At 49.9% G+C, this 14,970-nt stretch overlaps 1 protein-coding gene across 3 annotated transcripts in view; it reads right to left on the bottom strand.

Annotated features, from left to right (window-relative positions):
• Positions 1-387: 387 nt before the first annotated feature.
• LOC144610458 (cytoplasmic polyadenylation element-binding protein 2-like) overlaps positions 388-14,970 on the bottom strand; it is a 59,507-nt gene continuing 44,924 nt past the window's right edge. Inside the window, exons 7-9 of one of the 3 annotated variants that reach the window (XM_078429183.1) lie at positions 14,224-14,338; positions 11,145-11,326; positions 388-998 (exon numbers count right to left, since the gene is read on the bottom strand). In XM_078429183.1, coding sequence (XP_078285309.1) covers positions 771-998; positions 11,145-11,326; positions 14,224-14,338 — 525 coding nt within the window. In that variant the 3' untranslated portion in view covers positions 388-770. Of the gene's footprint in view, positions 1,017-2,960; positions 3,039-11,144; positions 11,327-14,223; positions 14,339-14,970 lie in introns of those variants that run through there. The other 2 variants (XM_078429182.1, XM_078429184.1) reach the window with 2 other exon arrangements.

Here is a 14,970-nt window from a genome sequence, read left to right on the forward strand (position 1 = left end):
GTGTGTGTACACACGTATATATGTGTGTGTATACGTGTGTGTGTATACATGTGTGTGCATGTGTACACATATATATGTGTGTGTATACATGTGTGTGTGTACACGTGCGTGCGCCTACACACATATGTGTGTGTGTATACATGGAGGGAAGGCGGGGCTGTGTATGGGTGGGAGGGACCACACAGTAGTAGGAGGGGCTTGTGTGGGAGGGAGGGGCTACAAGAAACGCCGGGCAGAGTCACGGAAAATTACCGTGACGTTGAACATGGAACACGCAAGTGCATTCGGACATGTCTCAGGGTCTGTCGGACTCCCTCTGCCTCACCTCCCGCTGCGACCTGCTTAAACAACCCCTCCCCCACCCCACCCCACAACACCAGCCCCTCTCTCAGCCCCGACCTTGCCCTCCGAGTCCCGTCTCCCCCTCTCCCCCCTTCAGTCCCTCGCTGTTCCGGGATCAATCCTCGTCCTCCATGGAAGGCGGGTTTGCGGGCAGGAGTGGGCTGTGGTGGACCCCCTCCCTCCCTCGCCAGTTGCCCCATTACAGGAGCTTGAAGCACCGACCCCCCTCCCCCTCTCTAACCCACCACGCTGGGGACCACCCACAAACCAGACTTTTCTGCTTAAAATTAAAACCAAAAACAAAAACAAAAAATTAATCAGAAAGATATACTGGGTAAGAAAAAATTTGGTGCACAAACACTTCTAAATAACGGGTTGGGCGAGTTAACAGGAGAGCCGCTGAACCGCGGCGGGTGATGGCGCTGGTCCTAGCTCCATCGGAAGGGCAGCTGCCGAAGCCTCTCCCCTCCCTCCTTCACCAGGGGCTTGTGGTACTCGCGCCCGGTCTGCGAGTGGATGCTGGCCCAGCAGTACTCACAGTAGTACTGCAGGCAAGTGATGTTGGCGCAGAAGAACGGGGCAAACCTGCCGCTGCAGTGGGCACCCTGGCACTCGTCGCACAGCTGGTCCACCAGGACGTACGGCTTCACCTCCACCTGCCGGGCAAGAGCAACCTGCGTGGGTCACGGTCGCCTCCGCCCATATTTGTCGTAAGGTCAACAGCTTTAACGTCGCGCTCTGCCACTGGGCGTTAGTGGGTAGTGTTTTAATGGTCGCCATTTTGGTCAAGAACTTTAACACGCTTGTCATGAGGGAAACTCTCCCCCCCCCCACCCACCCCTTCCCAAGCTCTGCCACCAGCCTTCCTGTCTCCGACTCAACTACGTCCTACCCCTGACATCGGCCTGAAGGAGGCCCTCAACCCGAAACGTCACCCATTCCTTCTCTCCAGAGATGCTGCCTGTCCCACTGACTTACTCCGTAGTGTTGTAATCTTAAGGGGTTGGAGAGGCTAGATGCGGGAAGATTGTTCCCGATGTTGGGGGAGTCCAGAACCAGGGGTCACAGCTTAAGGATAAGGGGGGAAGTCTTTTAGGACCGAGATGAGAAAACATTTCTTCACACAGAGAGTGGTGAGTCTGTGGAATTCTCTGCCACAGAAGGTAGTTGAGGCCAGTTCATTGGCTATATTTAAGAGGGAGTTAGATGTGGCCCTTGTGGCTAAAGGGATCAGGGGATATGGAGAGAAGGCAGGTACGGGATACTGAGTTGGATGATCAGCCATGATCATATTGAATGGCGGTGCAGGCTCGAAGGGCCGAATGGCCTACGCCACCTATTTTCTATGTTTCTATGTTTCTAAGCGTTGTACAGACGGCTTCGTTGCTGCACCCACCCCCTTTCTGCTTCTTAAGCAGTCCCCTCAGAGTCGAGGAGGGCTTGCTTCTGTCAGGGACCTGCAGGTTCTGAGGTGGTGAAGTGTCCGGTAAGGAATCAGTGGATGCCTCCACAGATGGACCTCGACTAGGCTAGTTCTCGACACTTTTTGGCACTTTTTGCTAAAGGGATCAGGGGGTATGGAGAGAAGGCAGGTACAGGCCGTGCAGGCTCGAAGGGCCGAATGGCCTACTCCTGCACCTATTTTCTATGTTTCTATGTTTCTATGTTGTGTCCTTATTGTTTTGATGTGTTTATGCTTTATTCTTAACTGTCAGCTGTGTGTTTGTGTTGTCATTAGTGAGCGGAGCACCAAGGCACATTCCTTGTATATGCACATACTTGGCCAATAAACTTATTCATTCATTGCCATGAGAGGAAACTCCCCCCCACTCTCCCATCAGCCTTCCTGTCTCCGACTGCATCTTATCTCTGTCCCGCCCCACTCCCCTGACATCGGCCTTGAAGAAGGGTCTCGACCCGAAATGTCACCCATTCCTTCTCCCCAGAGACGCTGCCTGACCCGCTGAGTTACCCCGGCATTTTGTGTCTACCTTCAAGAGAGAGAGTTATAGACAATAGACAATAGGTGCAGGAGGAGGCCATTTGGCCCTTCGAGCCAGCACCACCATTCAATGTGATCATGGCTGATCATTCTCAATCAGTACCCCGTTCCTGCCTTCTCCCCATACCCCCCGACTCCGCTATCCTTAAGAGCTCTATCCAGCTCTCTCTTGAATGCAATCAGAGAATTGGCCTCCACTGCCTTCTGAGGGAGAGAATTCCACAGATTCACAACTCTCTGACTGAAAAAAAGTTAGATTTATCTCTTAGGGCTGACGGAGTCCAGGGATATGGGGAGAAAGCAGGAACGGGATACTGGTCTAGGATGATCAGCCATGATCATATTGAGTGGCAGTGTTGGCTCGAAGGGCCGAATGGCCTACTCCTGCGCCTACTTTCGATCTTTCTATGTTTACCTCTCCCGCCCCGTGACTCTCAACCCCCTCCCCCGGCGTAGAGAGAGAGAGAGAGGACGTGGAGAGGACCTGGCAGAGCTGTAGGAAAGAACTGCAGACGCTGGTTTAAGCCGAAGACAGACACAAAATGTTGGAGCATTGTTCAGTCTGAAGAAGGGTCTCGACCTGAAACGTCACCCATTCCTTCTCTCCAGTGATGCTGTCTGTCCCGCTGAGTTACTCCAGCTTTGTGTGTTTATCTAGGACCAGAGGCCACGGCCTCAGAATTAAAGGACGTTCCTTTAGGAAGGAGATGAGGAGGATTTTCTTTAATCCGAGGGTGGTGAATCTGTGGGATGCATTGCCACAGAAGGCTGTGGAGGCCAAGTCAGTGGATATTTTTAAGGCAGAGATAGATAGGTTCTTGATTAGTACAGGTGTCAGAGGTTAAGGGGAGAAGGCAGGAGAATGGGGTTAGGAGGGAGAGATAGATCAGCCATGATTGAATGGCGGAGTAGACTTGATGGGCTGAATGGCCTAATTCTGCTCCTATCACTTCTTTTGACCCAATGCAACCCCGTGTAGCTGAGCAATCAATAGCTGATACGCCATCCAGAGAGAAACAAGCAAACAGGCATCAGGTAGATGCACAGACTCTCTTGCCCAGAGTAGGGGAATCGAGGACCAGAGGGCATAAGCTTAAGGTGGAGACAAAAAGATTTAATAGGAGTCTGAGGGGTAACTTTCTCACACCAAGGGTGGTGGGTGTATGGAACAAGCTGCCAGAGGAGGTAGTTGTGGCAGGGACTATCCCAACTTTTAAGAAACATTTAGCTGGGTACATGGATAGGACAGGTTTGGAGGGATATGGACCAAGCCCAGGCAGGTGGGACTAGTGTGGGTGGGACATATTGGCCGGTGTGGGCAAGTTGGGCCGAAGGACCTGTTTCCACACTGGATCACTCTATGACTATGACTCGGAACAACAGGATTATGCCTATAATGGCTATAGTGGACATCGTGCTCCTGGACTAATGGTCTGTTTCCATATGGACCAGGCCGTGGGCAGCACGGTGGCGCAGCGGCAGAGTTGCTGCCTTACAGCGCCCGAGACCCGGGTTCGATCCTGCCTACGGGCGCTGTCTGTACAGAGTTTGTACGCTCTCCCCATGACCGGAGAAGGTTCATGAGGTTAATACCCGGGGATGGCGGGACTGTCAAAGGAGGAAAGATTGGAAAGACTGGGATTGTATTCACTGGAATTTAGAAGGATGAGAGGGGGGATCTTATAGAGACGTATAAAATTATAAAAGGACTGGACAAGCTAGATGCAGGAAAAATGTTCCCAATGTTCAGGGAGTCCAGAACCAGGGGCCACACACACAGTCTAAGAATGAAGGGGAGGCCATTTAAAACCGAGGTGAGAAAAAACCTTTTGTGAATTTGTTGAATTCTCCGCCACAGAGGGCAGTGGAGGCCAATTCACAGGATGAATTTAAAAGAGAGTCAGATAGAGCTCTAGGGGCCAGCGGAATCAAGGGGTATGGGGAGCAGGCAGGCACGGGTTACTGATTGTGGATGATCAGCCATGATCACGATGAATGGCGGTGCTGGCTCGAAGGGCCAAATGGCCTCCTCCTGCATCTATTTTCTATGTTTCTAAGTCCGCGTGGGTTTTCTCGGTCGGAGTGCTCCGGTTTCCTCCCACACTCCAAAGATGTCTGTAGGCTAATTGCGTTCGATAAAAGTTGTAAATTGTCCCTGGTGTGTGTTGGATTGTGCTAATGTACAGGGGGGATCGCTGGTCGGGGCGGACTCGGTGGGCCAATGGGCCTGCTTCCGGGCTGTTTCTCTAAAGTCTAAAGACTGGTAGAATCTGAGAGATATTGATGGGAATATGGAGAGATTAAAGATGAGATTAGGAGCAAAAAAAAACAAAGTGCTGCAAGAAGTCAGTGGTGCAGACAGCATCTGTGTAGGGAAATGGACACACAACATTTCAGAATGAAGAAGGGTCCAGACCCAAATTTTTTTTGGTCTATTTCCACTCACTGATACTGCCTGACCTGCTGAGTTCCTCCAGCCGTTTCATTTTGGTCTCGATCCCATCAGCTGCAGTCTCGTGTCACCAAAATGGCATTAGTGCAGGGTGAATGTAATGGCTGCCTAATGGGTCAGGCGGACTCAACGGGTTGAAGGGCCTCAGACGTACGGCTCTAACTTTAATCCCTCCACAATATCATCCTCAATATTGATGGTCTCCCAGTATCCACCTCCCCTCACATCCGGAATCTTGGAATCATCTTTGATCAAACCCTCTCCTTCGACAAACACATCAAACACATCACAAAGACAGCCTTCTTCCACCTCAAAAACATCGCCCGTCTCCGTCCATCCCTCTCCTTCACAGCTGCAGAAACCCTCATCCAGGCCTTCATCACCTCCCGTCTGGACTACTGCAACAGCCTCCTCTATGGCGCACCCTCAAAAAAAACTTCAATACATTCAAAACTCCGCTGCCCGTCTACTCACCCACTCCCCGATCCGTGACCATATCACCCCCGTCCTCTACAAACTCCACTTGCTCCCCATCCCCCAGAGAATCCAATACAAAATCCTCCTCATGACCTACAAAGCCCTCCATAACCTGGCCCCATCCTACCTGACTGACCTCCTCCACAGGCACACTCCCACCTGCACCCTCCGCTCTGCTGCTGCCAACCTCATGTCCCCCCCCCCATCCGGACCAAACTCAGGTCCTGGGGGAACAGGGCTTTCTCCATCGCTGCTCCCACCCTCTGGAACTCACTACCTCAAACCGTCAGAGACTCCTCCTCACTCACCACATTCAAAACATCACTGAAGTCTCACCTCTTCAGCACTGCCTTCAACCACTGAAGGTCACCTCACCTTCTGTCTCCTTTCTCTGTTCGTTTACTTATTTATCTATTTATTCACTTCTCTATGTTCTAGAAATCCCTGTAAAGCGTCTTTGAGTGTTTGAAAAGCGCTATATAAATGTAATGCATTATTATTATTATTATTAATATCCAGCTATCTAATTGTTATCCCTCCCACTGCCAAAACACAGACGTGCTCACTCTGAAAGGTTCGTTTAGTTTTGCAGATACAGCATTGGAAACAGGCCCTTCGGCCCACCGGGTCCGTGCCGACCAGCGACCACCACGTGCACTAGTTCTATCCCACACACAATTTACAGAAGCCAATTAGCCTGCAAACTTGCACGTCTTTGGAATGTGAGAGGAGACCGGAGCACCCGGAGAAAACCCACGCGGTCACGGGGAGAACGTACAAACTCCGTACAGACAGCGCCCGTGGTCAGGATGGAACCCGGGTCTCTGGTGCTGTAAGGCAGCAACTCTACCGCTGCGCCACCGTGCCGCACCCTTAGTGCAGTTGCTCTCTGCGTGCGTGCCAGCTGCTGTGCCACCCCTGAATAAAGGGGGTGCACTTCAACCTGACTTCAACCACCACACTGTGGTGGTGGGCCGGATCTCCAACAACGATGAGAAGGCCTACCGGGAGGAGGTGGCTGATCTGGCACTCTGGTGTCAGGACAATAGCCTCCTCTTGAATGTCACTAAAACAAAGGAGCTGATTGTGGACTTCAGAAGGGCTAAACATCCAAGGACGTACACGCCACTGGAGATAAATGGGTCTACTGTGGATAGGGTGAGCAGTTTTAAATACTTGGGAGTCCGCATCGCCGAGGATCTGACGTGGGCAACGCACATTGCCGCACTGGTGGGTAAGGCTAAGCAGCGCCTTTACCACCTTAGACAGCTGAGGAAATTCAGAGTGTCTCTGAGGATCCTCCATTGCTTCTACTCTGGGGCTGTAGAGAGCATCCTGTCCGGCAACATTACAGTCTGGTTTGGGAACAGTTCTGCCCAGGACAGGATGGCCCTGCAGAGAGTAGTGCGTTCGGCAGAACGCACCATGGGAACTACACTCGTCCCCCTGCAGGACCTATACATCAGGAGGTGCAGATCCAGAGCAAGCAAGATCATGAGGGACCCCTGCCACCCCAGTAACGGACTGTTCCAGATGCTACGGTCAGGCAAACGCCTCCGCTGTCACGCTGTGAAAACGGAGAGGATGAGACGGAGTTTCTTCCCACAGGCCATCAGGACTGTTAACTATTATAACTCCAGGGACTAAATTTTTGTCTACACTATAGTAACTTATTAACTTTATTTATATGCTGTAACTGTAATTCTTTTTTGTGCACAATCCGCAGGCATTGCCACTTTCATTTCACTGCACATCGTGTATGTGTACGTGACAAATAAACTTGACTTGACTTGACTTGAAGAAGGGATGTGAAAGGCACTAGACTAATACAACACCTGACACTTGCTGCAGAATTCGTGATGGAGCCGCTCCACCTGCAGGTAACCACAAGGTGGCAGCGTCTACCAGCGGGACGTGGGGGGGTGAAAACAAAGTTATCTTTTCAGGTTGAAAACTCTACCACAGATGAGACTTCCAGTTTAGCTTTGCCCAGTTTTTGCTTAGTTTGGTGATACACGCGGAAACAGGCCCTTCAGCCCCACTGAGTCCGCCCCGACCGGCGATCACCCTCATCTAAAACACAGGCCATGTGCTTATTATGAAAGAGCCGCCATCTTCTGACTGTTTCCAGTACTTTCTTTTTGCTCCCAGTCCCCAGTGCCGGCAGATTTTGATTTGTGATTCCCATGTTTGTCGGGTAAATTGGCCGCAGTAAAAATTGGCCCCGGTGTGGAGGGAGTTGAAGCAAAATTGGGATAGCAGAGAGCTGGTGATGGATGGTCAGTGGGCCGAAGGGCCTGTTTCCATGCCGTATCCTTCAATCGTTTCAATCCTTACTTGAACAACTCTTCTTTCAAACAAAACGTGTAGGAAAGAACTGCAGATGCCGTTTTAAATCGAAGGTAGACACAAAAAGCTGGAGTAACTCAACGGGACAGGCAGCATCGCTGGAGAGAAGGAATGGGTGACGTTTCGGGTCGAGACCCTTCACCCATTCCTTCTCTCCAGAGATGCTGCCTGTCCCGCTGAGTTACTCCAGCATTTTGTGTCTATCTTCTTTCACACAATTTTACTTTATCTCAACTCTTAAATGTCAGGGTTGGCTTTGGTTTAGTTCATTGTCACGCGTACCGAGGTACAGTGAAAAGCTTTGTGGCGTGATGAGTTTGATTTCAATGTATTAACTCTCTCCCAGGCAAACTGGTAGAACTGGGGCCTCCCAGCTCCGGTGACCCTGGTACTGTCTGTGTGGAGTTTGCATGTTCTTCCTGTGACTGTGTGGGTTTCCCCTGGATGCTCTGGTTTCCCCCCCACATCACAACGTCACTGGGATTGGTAGGCAAGGTGGCTGTTGTAAATTGACCCCAGTGTGTGCACTCAATGGTAGACTAGGGGAGGTGTGTATAGACTGAGATTAGTGTGGCATTAATTTAAATGGGTCTTTTAGTCACAGGAGACAGGGTGGTCAAGAAGGCTTTCAGCACATTGGACTTCATCAGTCAGGGTGCTGAGTGTAGAAGATGGGATCATAGGTTACAGTTGTACAGGACGTTGGTGAGACCACATTTAGAGTATTGTGTTCAGTCATAGAGTCATAGAGTGATACAGTGTGGAAACAGGCCCTTCAGCCCAACTCGCCCACACCAGCCAAGAATGTTCCATCTACACTATGGACAATAGACAATAGGTGCAGGAAGAGGCCATTCGGCCCTTCGAGCCAGCACCACCATTCAATGTGATCATGGCTGATCATTCTCAATCAGTACCCCGTTCCTGCCTTCTCCCCATACCCCCTGACTCCGCTATCCTTAAGAGCTCTATCCAGCTCTCTCTTCAATGCATTCAGAGAATTGGCCTCCACTGCCTTCTGAGGCAGAGAATTCCACAGATTCACAACTCTCTGACTGAAAAAGTTTTTCCTCATCTCCGTTCTAAATGGCCTACCCCTTATTCTTAAACTGTGGCCCCTTGTTCTGGACTCCCCCAACATTGGGAACATGTTTCCTGCCTCTAACGTGTCCAACCCCTTAATAATCTTATATGTTTCGATAAGATCCCCTCTCATCCTTCTAAATTCCAGTGTATACAAGCCTAGTTGCTCCAGTCTTTCAACATATGACAGTCCCGCCATTCCGGGAATTAACCTAGTAAACCTACGCTGCACGCCCTCAATAGCAAGAATATCCTTCCTCAAATTTGGAGACCAAAACTGCACACAATACTCCAGGTGCGGTCTCACTAGGGCCCTGTACAACTGCAGAAGGACCTCTTTGCTCCTATACTCAACTCCTCTTGTTATGAAGGCCAACATTCCATTGGCTTTCTTCACTGGCTGCTGTACCTGCATGCTTCCTTTCATTGACTGATGCACTAGGACACCCAGATCTCGTTGTACGTCCCCTTTTCCTAGTCCCACTTGCCTGCGCTTGGTCCATAATCCTCCAAACCTGTCCTATCCATGTACCTGTCCAACTGTTTTTTAAATGATGGGTTAGTCCCAGCCTCAACTACCTCCTCTGGCAGCTTGTTCCATACACCCACCACCCTTTTGAGTGAAAAAGTTACCCCTCAGATTCCTATTAAATCTTTTCCCCTTCACCTTGAACCTATGTCCTCTGGTCCTCGATTCCCCTACTCTGGGTAAAAGACTCTATGCATCTACCCGATCTATTCCTCTCATGATTTTGTACACCTCTATAAGATCTCCCCTCATCGTCCTGCGCTCCAAGGAATAGAGACCCAGCCTGCTCAACCTCTCCCTGTAGCTCACACCCTCTAGTCCTGGCAACATCCTCGTAAATCTTTTCTGAGCCCTTTCAAGCTTGACAACATCTTTCCTATAACATGGTGCCCAGAACTGAACGCAATATTCTAAATGAGGTCTCACCAACGTCTTATACCTGTTGTTAAGTTAGAAAGAGTGCGGAGATCGATTACGAGAATGTTGCCAGGTCTCGGGGGCCTGAGCTGTAGGCAAGAGTTTGGAGGAATAGAACTTTATTCCTCGGAACACAGGAAGATATGGGGTGGTCTGATAGAGGTGCAGAAGATCACGAGGGGAACAGGTAGGGTAAATGCACAGTATGTTACCCAGAATGGGGGTCATGAAACAAGGCGACAAAGGGGGAAAAACTAAGGGGGGAAAAATATATAACAGGAAGCTGAGGGGTAACTTTTTTCCCCAGAGAGGGTGGTGGGTATATGGAACGAGTTGTCACAGGATAGACACAGAAATGCTGGAGTAACTCAGTGGGCAGGCAGCTATCCAGAGACGCTGCCTGTACCGCTGAGTTACTCCAGCATTTTGAGTCTATCTTCAGTGTAAACCAGCATCTGCACAAGTTCCTACCTACACAAGTTGGCAGAGGACGTAGTTGAGGAAGGTACTATAACCACGTTTAAAAGGCGGGTACATGGATCGGAGAGGTTTGGAGGTGATATGTGCCTAACATAAGCCAATGGGAGTAGTGTGGATGAGGCATTTTATAAGGTCAAAAGTGATGGGAGTAAAATTAGGCCATTCGGCCCATCAAGTCTACTCCGCCATTCAATCATGGCTGATCTATCTCTCCCTCCTAACCCCATTCTCCTGCCTTCTCCCCATAACCTCTGACACCCGTACTAATCAAGAATCTATCTATCTCTGCCTTAAAAATATCCACTGACTTGTGGCCTCCACAGCCTCCTGTGGCAGAGAATTCCACTGATTTTGATGATCATGGGCAGGTTGTGCCGAAGCTGTTTGACTCGATGACTAGGTGGCCTGTTCACCCATTCACACGCGTTCTGTGCTATACCACGTTCGCATCCACTCCCTACACACAATGGGCAATTCACAGAGGGCCAATTAACCCACAAAAACCCGCAGGTATGGGGCCAAAGAGAGGGCCGTGCAAACTCCACACAGACAGCACCCAAGGCCAGGATCGAACCCGGGTCTCTGGCGCATTGAAGGAGAAGCAGCAGCTCTTTCACTGATGCAGGTTTAGTTTAGTTTGGAGATACAGCGTGGAAACAGGCCCTTCGGCCCACCGAGTCCGCACCGACGACCAGCGATCACCCCGTATACTAACGCTGTCCTGCACACACTAGGGACAATTTACATTCATACCAAGCCAATTAACCTACGAACCTGCACGTGTTTGGAGTGTGGGGGGAAACCGAAGATCTCGGAGAAAACCCACGCTGGTCACGGGGAAAACGTGCAGACAGCGCCCGTGGTCGGGATGGAACCCGGGTCTCCGGCGCTGCAAGGCAGCAACTCTACCGCTGCGCCACCGTGCCGCCATCTTGGGTGGGTTGTGGGTGCAAGGAGGGCTGGCCAGAGGGCGGGGGGACGGGGGGAGGGGAGGGGACGGGGGGAGGTCTTACCCGCTTGTCGATGTCCCGGTGTTGTAGTTGGATGAAGCGGGCACTGATGGCGGCGATGTAGCTCTGCTGGTTGGCGAAGGCCACTCTGCCCGCACCCTTGGGGTACTTCAGCTCGGGGTCGGTGTCGATGCCAGCGTAGCAGACGCCACCGTACAGCTGGTCCATGATCATGGCCAGCTCCACTGCAAGAGGAAGAGATCACCGTTGCTCCACGCACCCACCGCGATACGCGACCATCACGCACGCCCCACCCCAACCCCAGCCAGGTGGGCTAGGACACCAGCGATGGGCCGAGTAACCCTCGATGGCCCGACGTGAATACTTTATAACTTTGTCTGCGCCCTTTATGTGGCCACTATTTGCACACCTTGGGATGCGCAAGCAAAGAATTTCCCTGTGGCTTGTCACATGTGACAATAAAGTATTCATTCAAACATTCATTCATCCATTCATTCAAACATTCATTCATTCATTAATTCATTCATTCATTCATTCATTCATTCAAACATTCATTAATTCATTCATTAATTCATTCATTCATTCGTTCATTAATTTGTTCATTCATTCATTCGTTCATTCATTCATTCGTTCATTAATTTGTTTATTAATTTGTTTATTCATTCATTCATTCATTCATTCATTCATTCATTCATTCGTTCATTCATTCATTCATTCATTTATGTGACTTGTAATAGATAGTCACAAAGCGCTGGAGTAACTCAGCGGGTCAGACAGCATCTCTGGAGAAAAAGAAAAGGTGACGTTTCCAGTCGAGACCCATCTTCAGTCTGAAGTCACAGCTTGAAGGAGCATTCTGACTGAGGAAGGGTCTCGACCTGAAACATCAACTATTCCTTTTCTCCAGAGATGCTGCCCGACCCGCTGAATTACTCCAGGACTTTGGTATAAACTGGCATCAACAGTTCTTTGTTTCTGCCTACGACTTGTATTTGTGTTGCCTTATTATTTGTTATTATTTGATCAATTTATTATATTATTTATTACAGGAGACAGTTGGACAGGTACATAGATACCTGAAGAAGGGCCTCGACCCATTCCTTCCCTCCAGAGATACTGCCTGTCCCGCTGAGTTACTCCAGCTTTTGTGTCTATCGTCGGTACAGCTCTTAAGGATAGCGGAGTCAGGGGGTACGGGGAGAAGGCAGGAACGGGGTACTGATTGAGAATGATCAGCCATGATCACATGGCTCGAAGGGCCGAATGGCCTCCTCCTGCACCCTATTGTCTATTGACAGGATAGGTTTAAAGGGATGTGGGCCAAATGCGGGCAGGTGGGACTAGTTTAGATTGGGCATGTCGATTGGCATGGGCAAGTTGGACCGAAGGGCCTGTTTCCATAATGTATGGCTCAATTAATGTATTAGTTATAGAGTCATAAATCATGGAAACAGGTGTTTCACCCTAATGTTTAGGAGACATTTACGCAGACAGTTACCAGAGGCAAGGCATAGATGGATACAGTCCTAATGCAGGTAGATGGGATGAGTGTAGATGAGGAAAACGGTCAGCATGGACATGGTGGGCAGAAGGGCCTCTTACTGTGCTCTACGCCCCTGATTCTATTCCATCGCTCAGAAAATCCCACTTTCCCATTTAGTTCCCTGGGACATACCCTCTCTCAACTCTTGGAGACTCCAGAAACTGCAGATGCAAGTTTTACAACAACATAAAAAGCACAAAGTACAGGAGTAACTCTGCAGTCATGGAGCATCTCTGGAGAACATGGATACATGCCGTTTCGTGTTGGGGCCCATCGGGGGGGGGGGGGTGGGGTGTGTGTGTGTGTGTGTGTGTGTGTGTGTCCCTGTTTATGTGTGTGTGTGTGTGTGTGTGTGTGTGTGTGTGTGTGTGTGTGTGTGTGTGTGTGTGTGTGTGTGTGTGTGTGTGTGTGTGTGTGTGTGTGTGTCCCTGTTTATGTGTGTGTGTTTGTGACTGTGTGTGTGTCCCTGTTTATGTGTGTGTGTGTGTGTGTGTGTGTGTGTGTGTGTGTGTGTGTGTCCATGTGTGTGTGTGTGTGTGTGTGTGTGTGTGTGTGTGTGTGTGTGTCCATGTGTGTCCGTGTGTGTGTGTCCCTGTTTATGTGTGTGTGTGTGTTCCTGTTTATGTGTGTGTGTGTGTGTGTGTGTGTGTGTGTGTGTGTGTGTGTGTGTGTGTGTGTCCATGTGTGTGTGTGTGTGTGTGTGTGTGTGTGTGTGTGTGTCCATGTGTGTCCGTGTGTGTGTGTCCCTGTTTATGTGTGTGTGTGTGTTCCTGTTTATGTGTGTGTGTGTGTGTGTGTGTGTGTGTGTGTGTGTGTGTTCCTGTTTATGTGTGTGTGTGTGTGTGTGTGTGTGTGTGTGTGTGTGTGTGTGTGTGTGTGTGTGTGTGTGTGTGTGTGTGTGTGTGTGTGTGTGTGTGTGTGTGTGTGTTCCTGTTTATGTGTGTGTGTGTGTGTGTGTGTGTGTGTGTGTGTGTGTGTGTGTGTGTGTGTGTGTGTGTGGCCACAGATGAGGCGGGTTTTCATAAGCAGATGGTTGGAACAAAGGCCAGTGATATAAACAAAAGGTGCGAGACAAGAATGAATGAAGAGTTGTGAATTGTCCGGCCTCTCCTCTCACGTGGTCACAAGGAGAATGTACAAAGTCCATACAGACAGCACCCATGGTCGGGATTGAACCTGTGTCTCTGGCACTGTAAGGCAGCAACTCTACCGCCCCAAGGGGAACACACTGGCCCTCAGCCACCCAAAGCCCCCTCCTGCAGCGGTAGAGTTGCTGCCACACAGCGCCAGAGACCCGGGTTTGATCCTGACTACGGGTGCTGTCTGTAGGGAGTTTGGAACGTTCTCCCCGTGACCCGCGTGGGTTTTCTCCGGGTGCTCCGGTTTTCTCCCACACTCCATAGACGTCCAGGTTTTCTAGGTTAACTGGCTCCGGTAAAGATTGTTAATTGCCCCTAGTGTGTGTAGGATAGTGCTAGCGGACGGTGATCGCTGGGTCAGCGCGGACGCGGTGGGCCGAAGGGCCTGTTTCCGCGCTGTATCTCTAAACTAAAGCGGGCAAAGCCTTGGGCAACCTACCAGCTTTCAGCGGCCGGGGGACACCGCCAACAAAGACGGTCTTCCTGGGATCCAGGGGCTGGGATCCATCGAGCACAAAGTCACTGTCACTCAAGCTCCAGGGCCTAATCTGTACCTGAAACGCAGACGCAAACACAACCAATAAAACACCAAACATTCACATAGACACAAGGAACTGCAGATGCAGGCTTACACAAAAAAGACACCTAGTGCTGGAGTAACTTAAATAAAATATAATTTTATTCGAATAAAATATAATTTCATTCGAATAAAATATAATTTCATTCGAATAAAATATAATTTTATTCAAAAATATAATTTTATTCAAATAAAATATAATTTTGGGGTGACACAGTGGTAGAGTTGCTGCCTTTTCAGCAGCAGAGACCCGGGTTCGATCCCGACTACGGGCGCTGTCTGAACGGAGTTTGTACGTTCACCCCGTGACCTGCGTGGGTTTTCTCCGAGATCTTCGGTTTCCTCCCACTCCAAAGACGTACAGGTACAGGTTTGTAGGTTAATAGACAATAGACAATAGACAATAGGTGCAGGAGGAGACCATTCGGCCCTTCGAGCCAGCACCGCCATTCAATGTGATCATGGCTGACCATTCTCAATCACTACCCCATTCTCTCTAGCATCTCCGTTCTAAATGGCCTACCCCTTATTCTTAAAGAGTGGCCCCTTGTTCTGGTATAAATGCAAATTATCCCTAGTGTGTGTAAGATAGTCTTAATGTGCGGGGAT

This window comes from Rhinoraja longicauda, chromosome 36 (genome assembly GCF_053455715.1).
Source record: "Rhinoraja longicauda isolate Sanriku21f chromosome 36, sRhiLon1.1, whole genome shotgun sequence".
In the NCBI taxonomy this organism is placed as follows: Eukaryota; Metazoa; Chordata; class Chondrichthyes; order Rajiformes; family Arhynchobatidae; genus Rhinoraja; species Rhinoraja longicauda.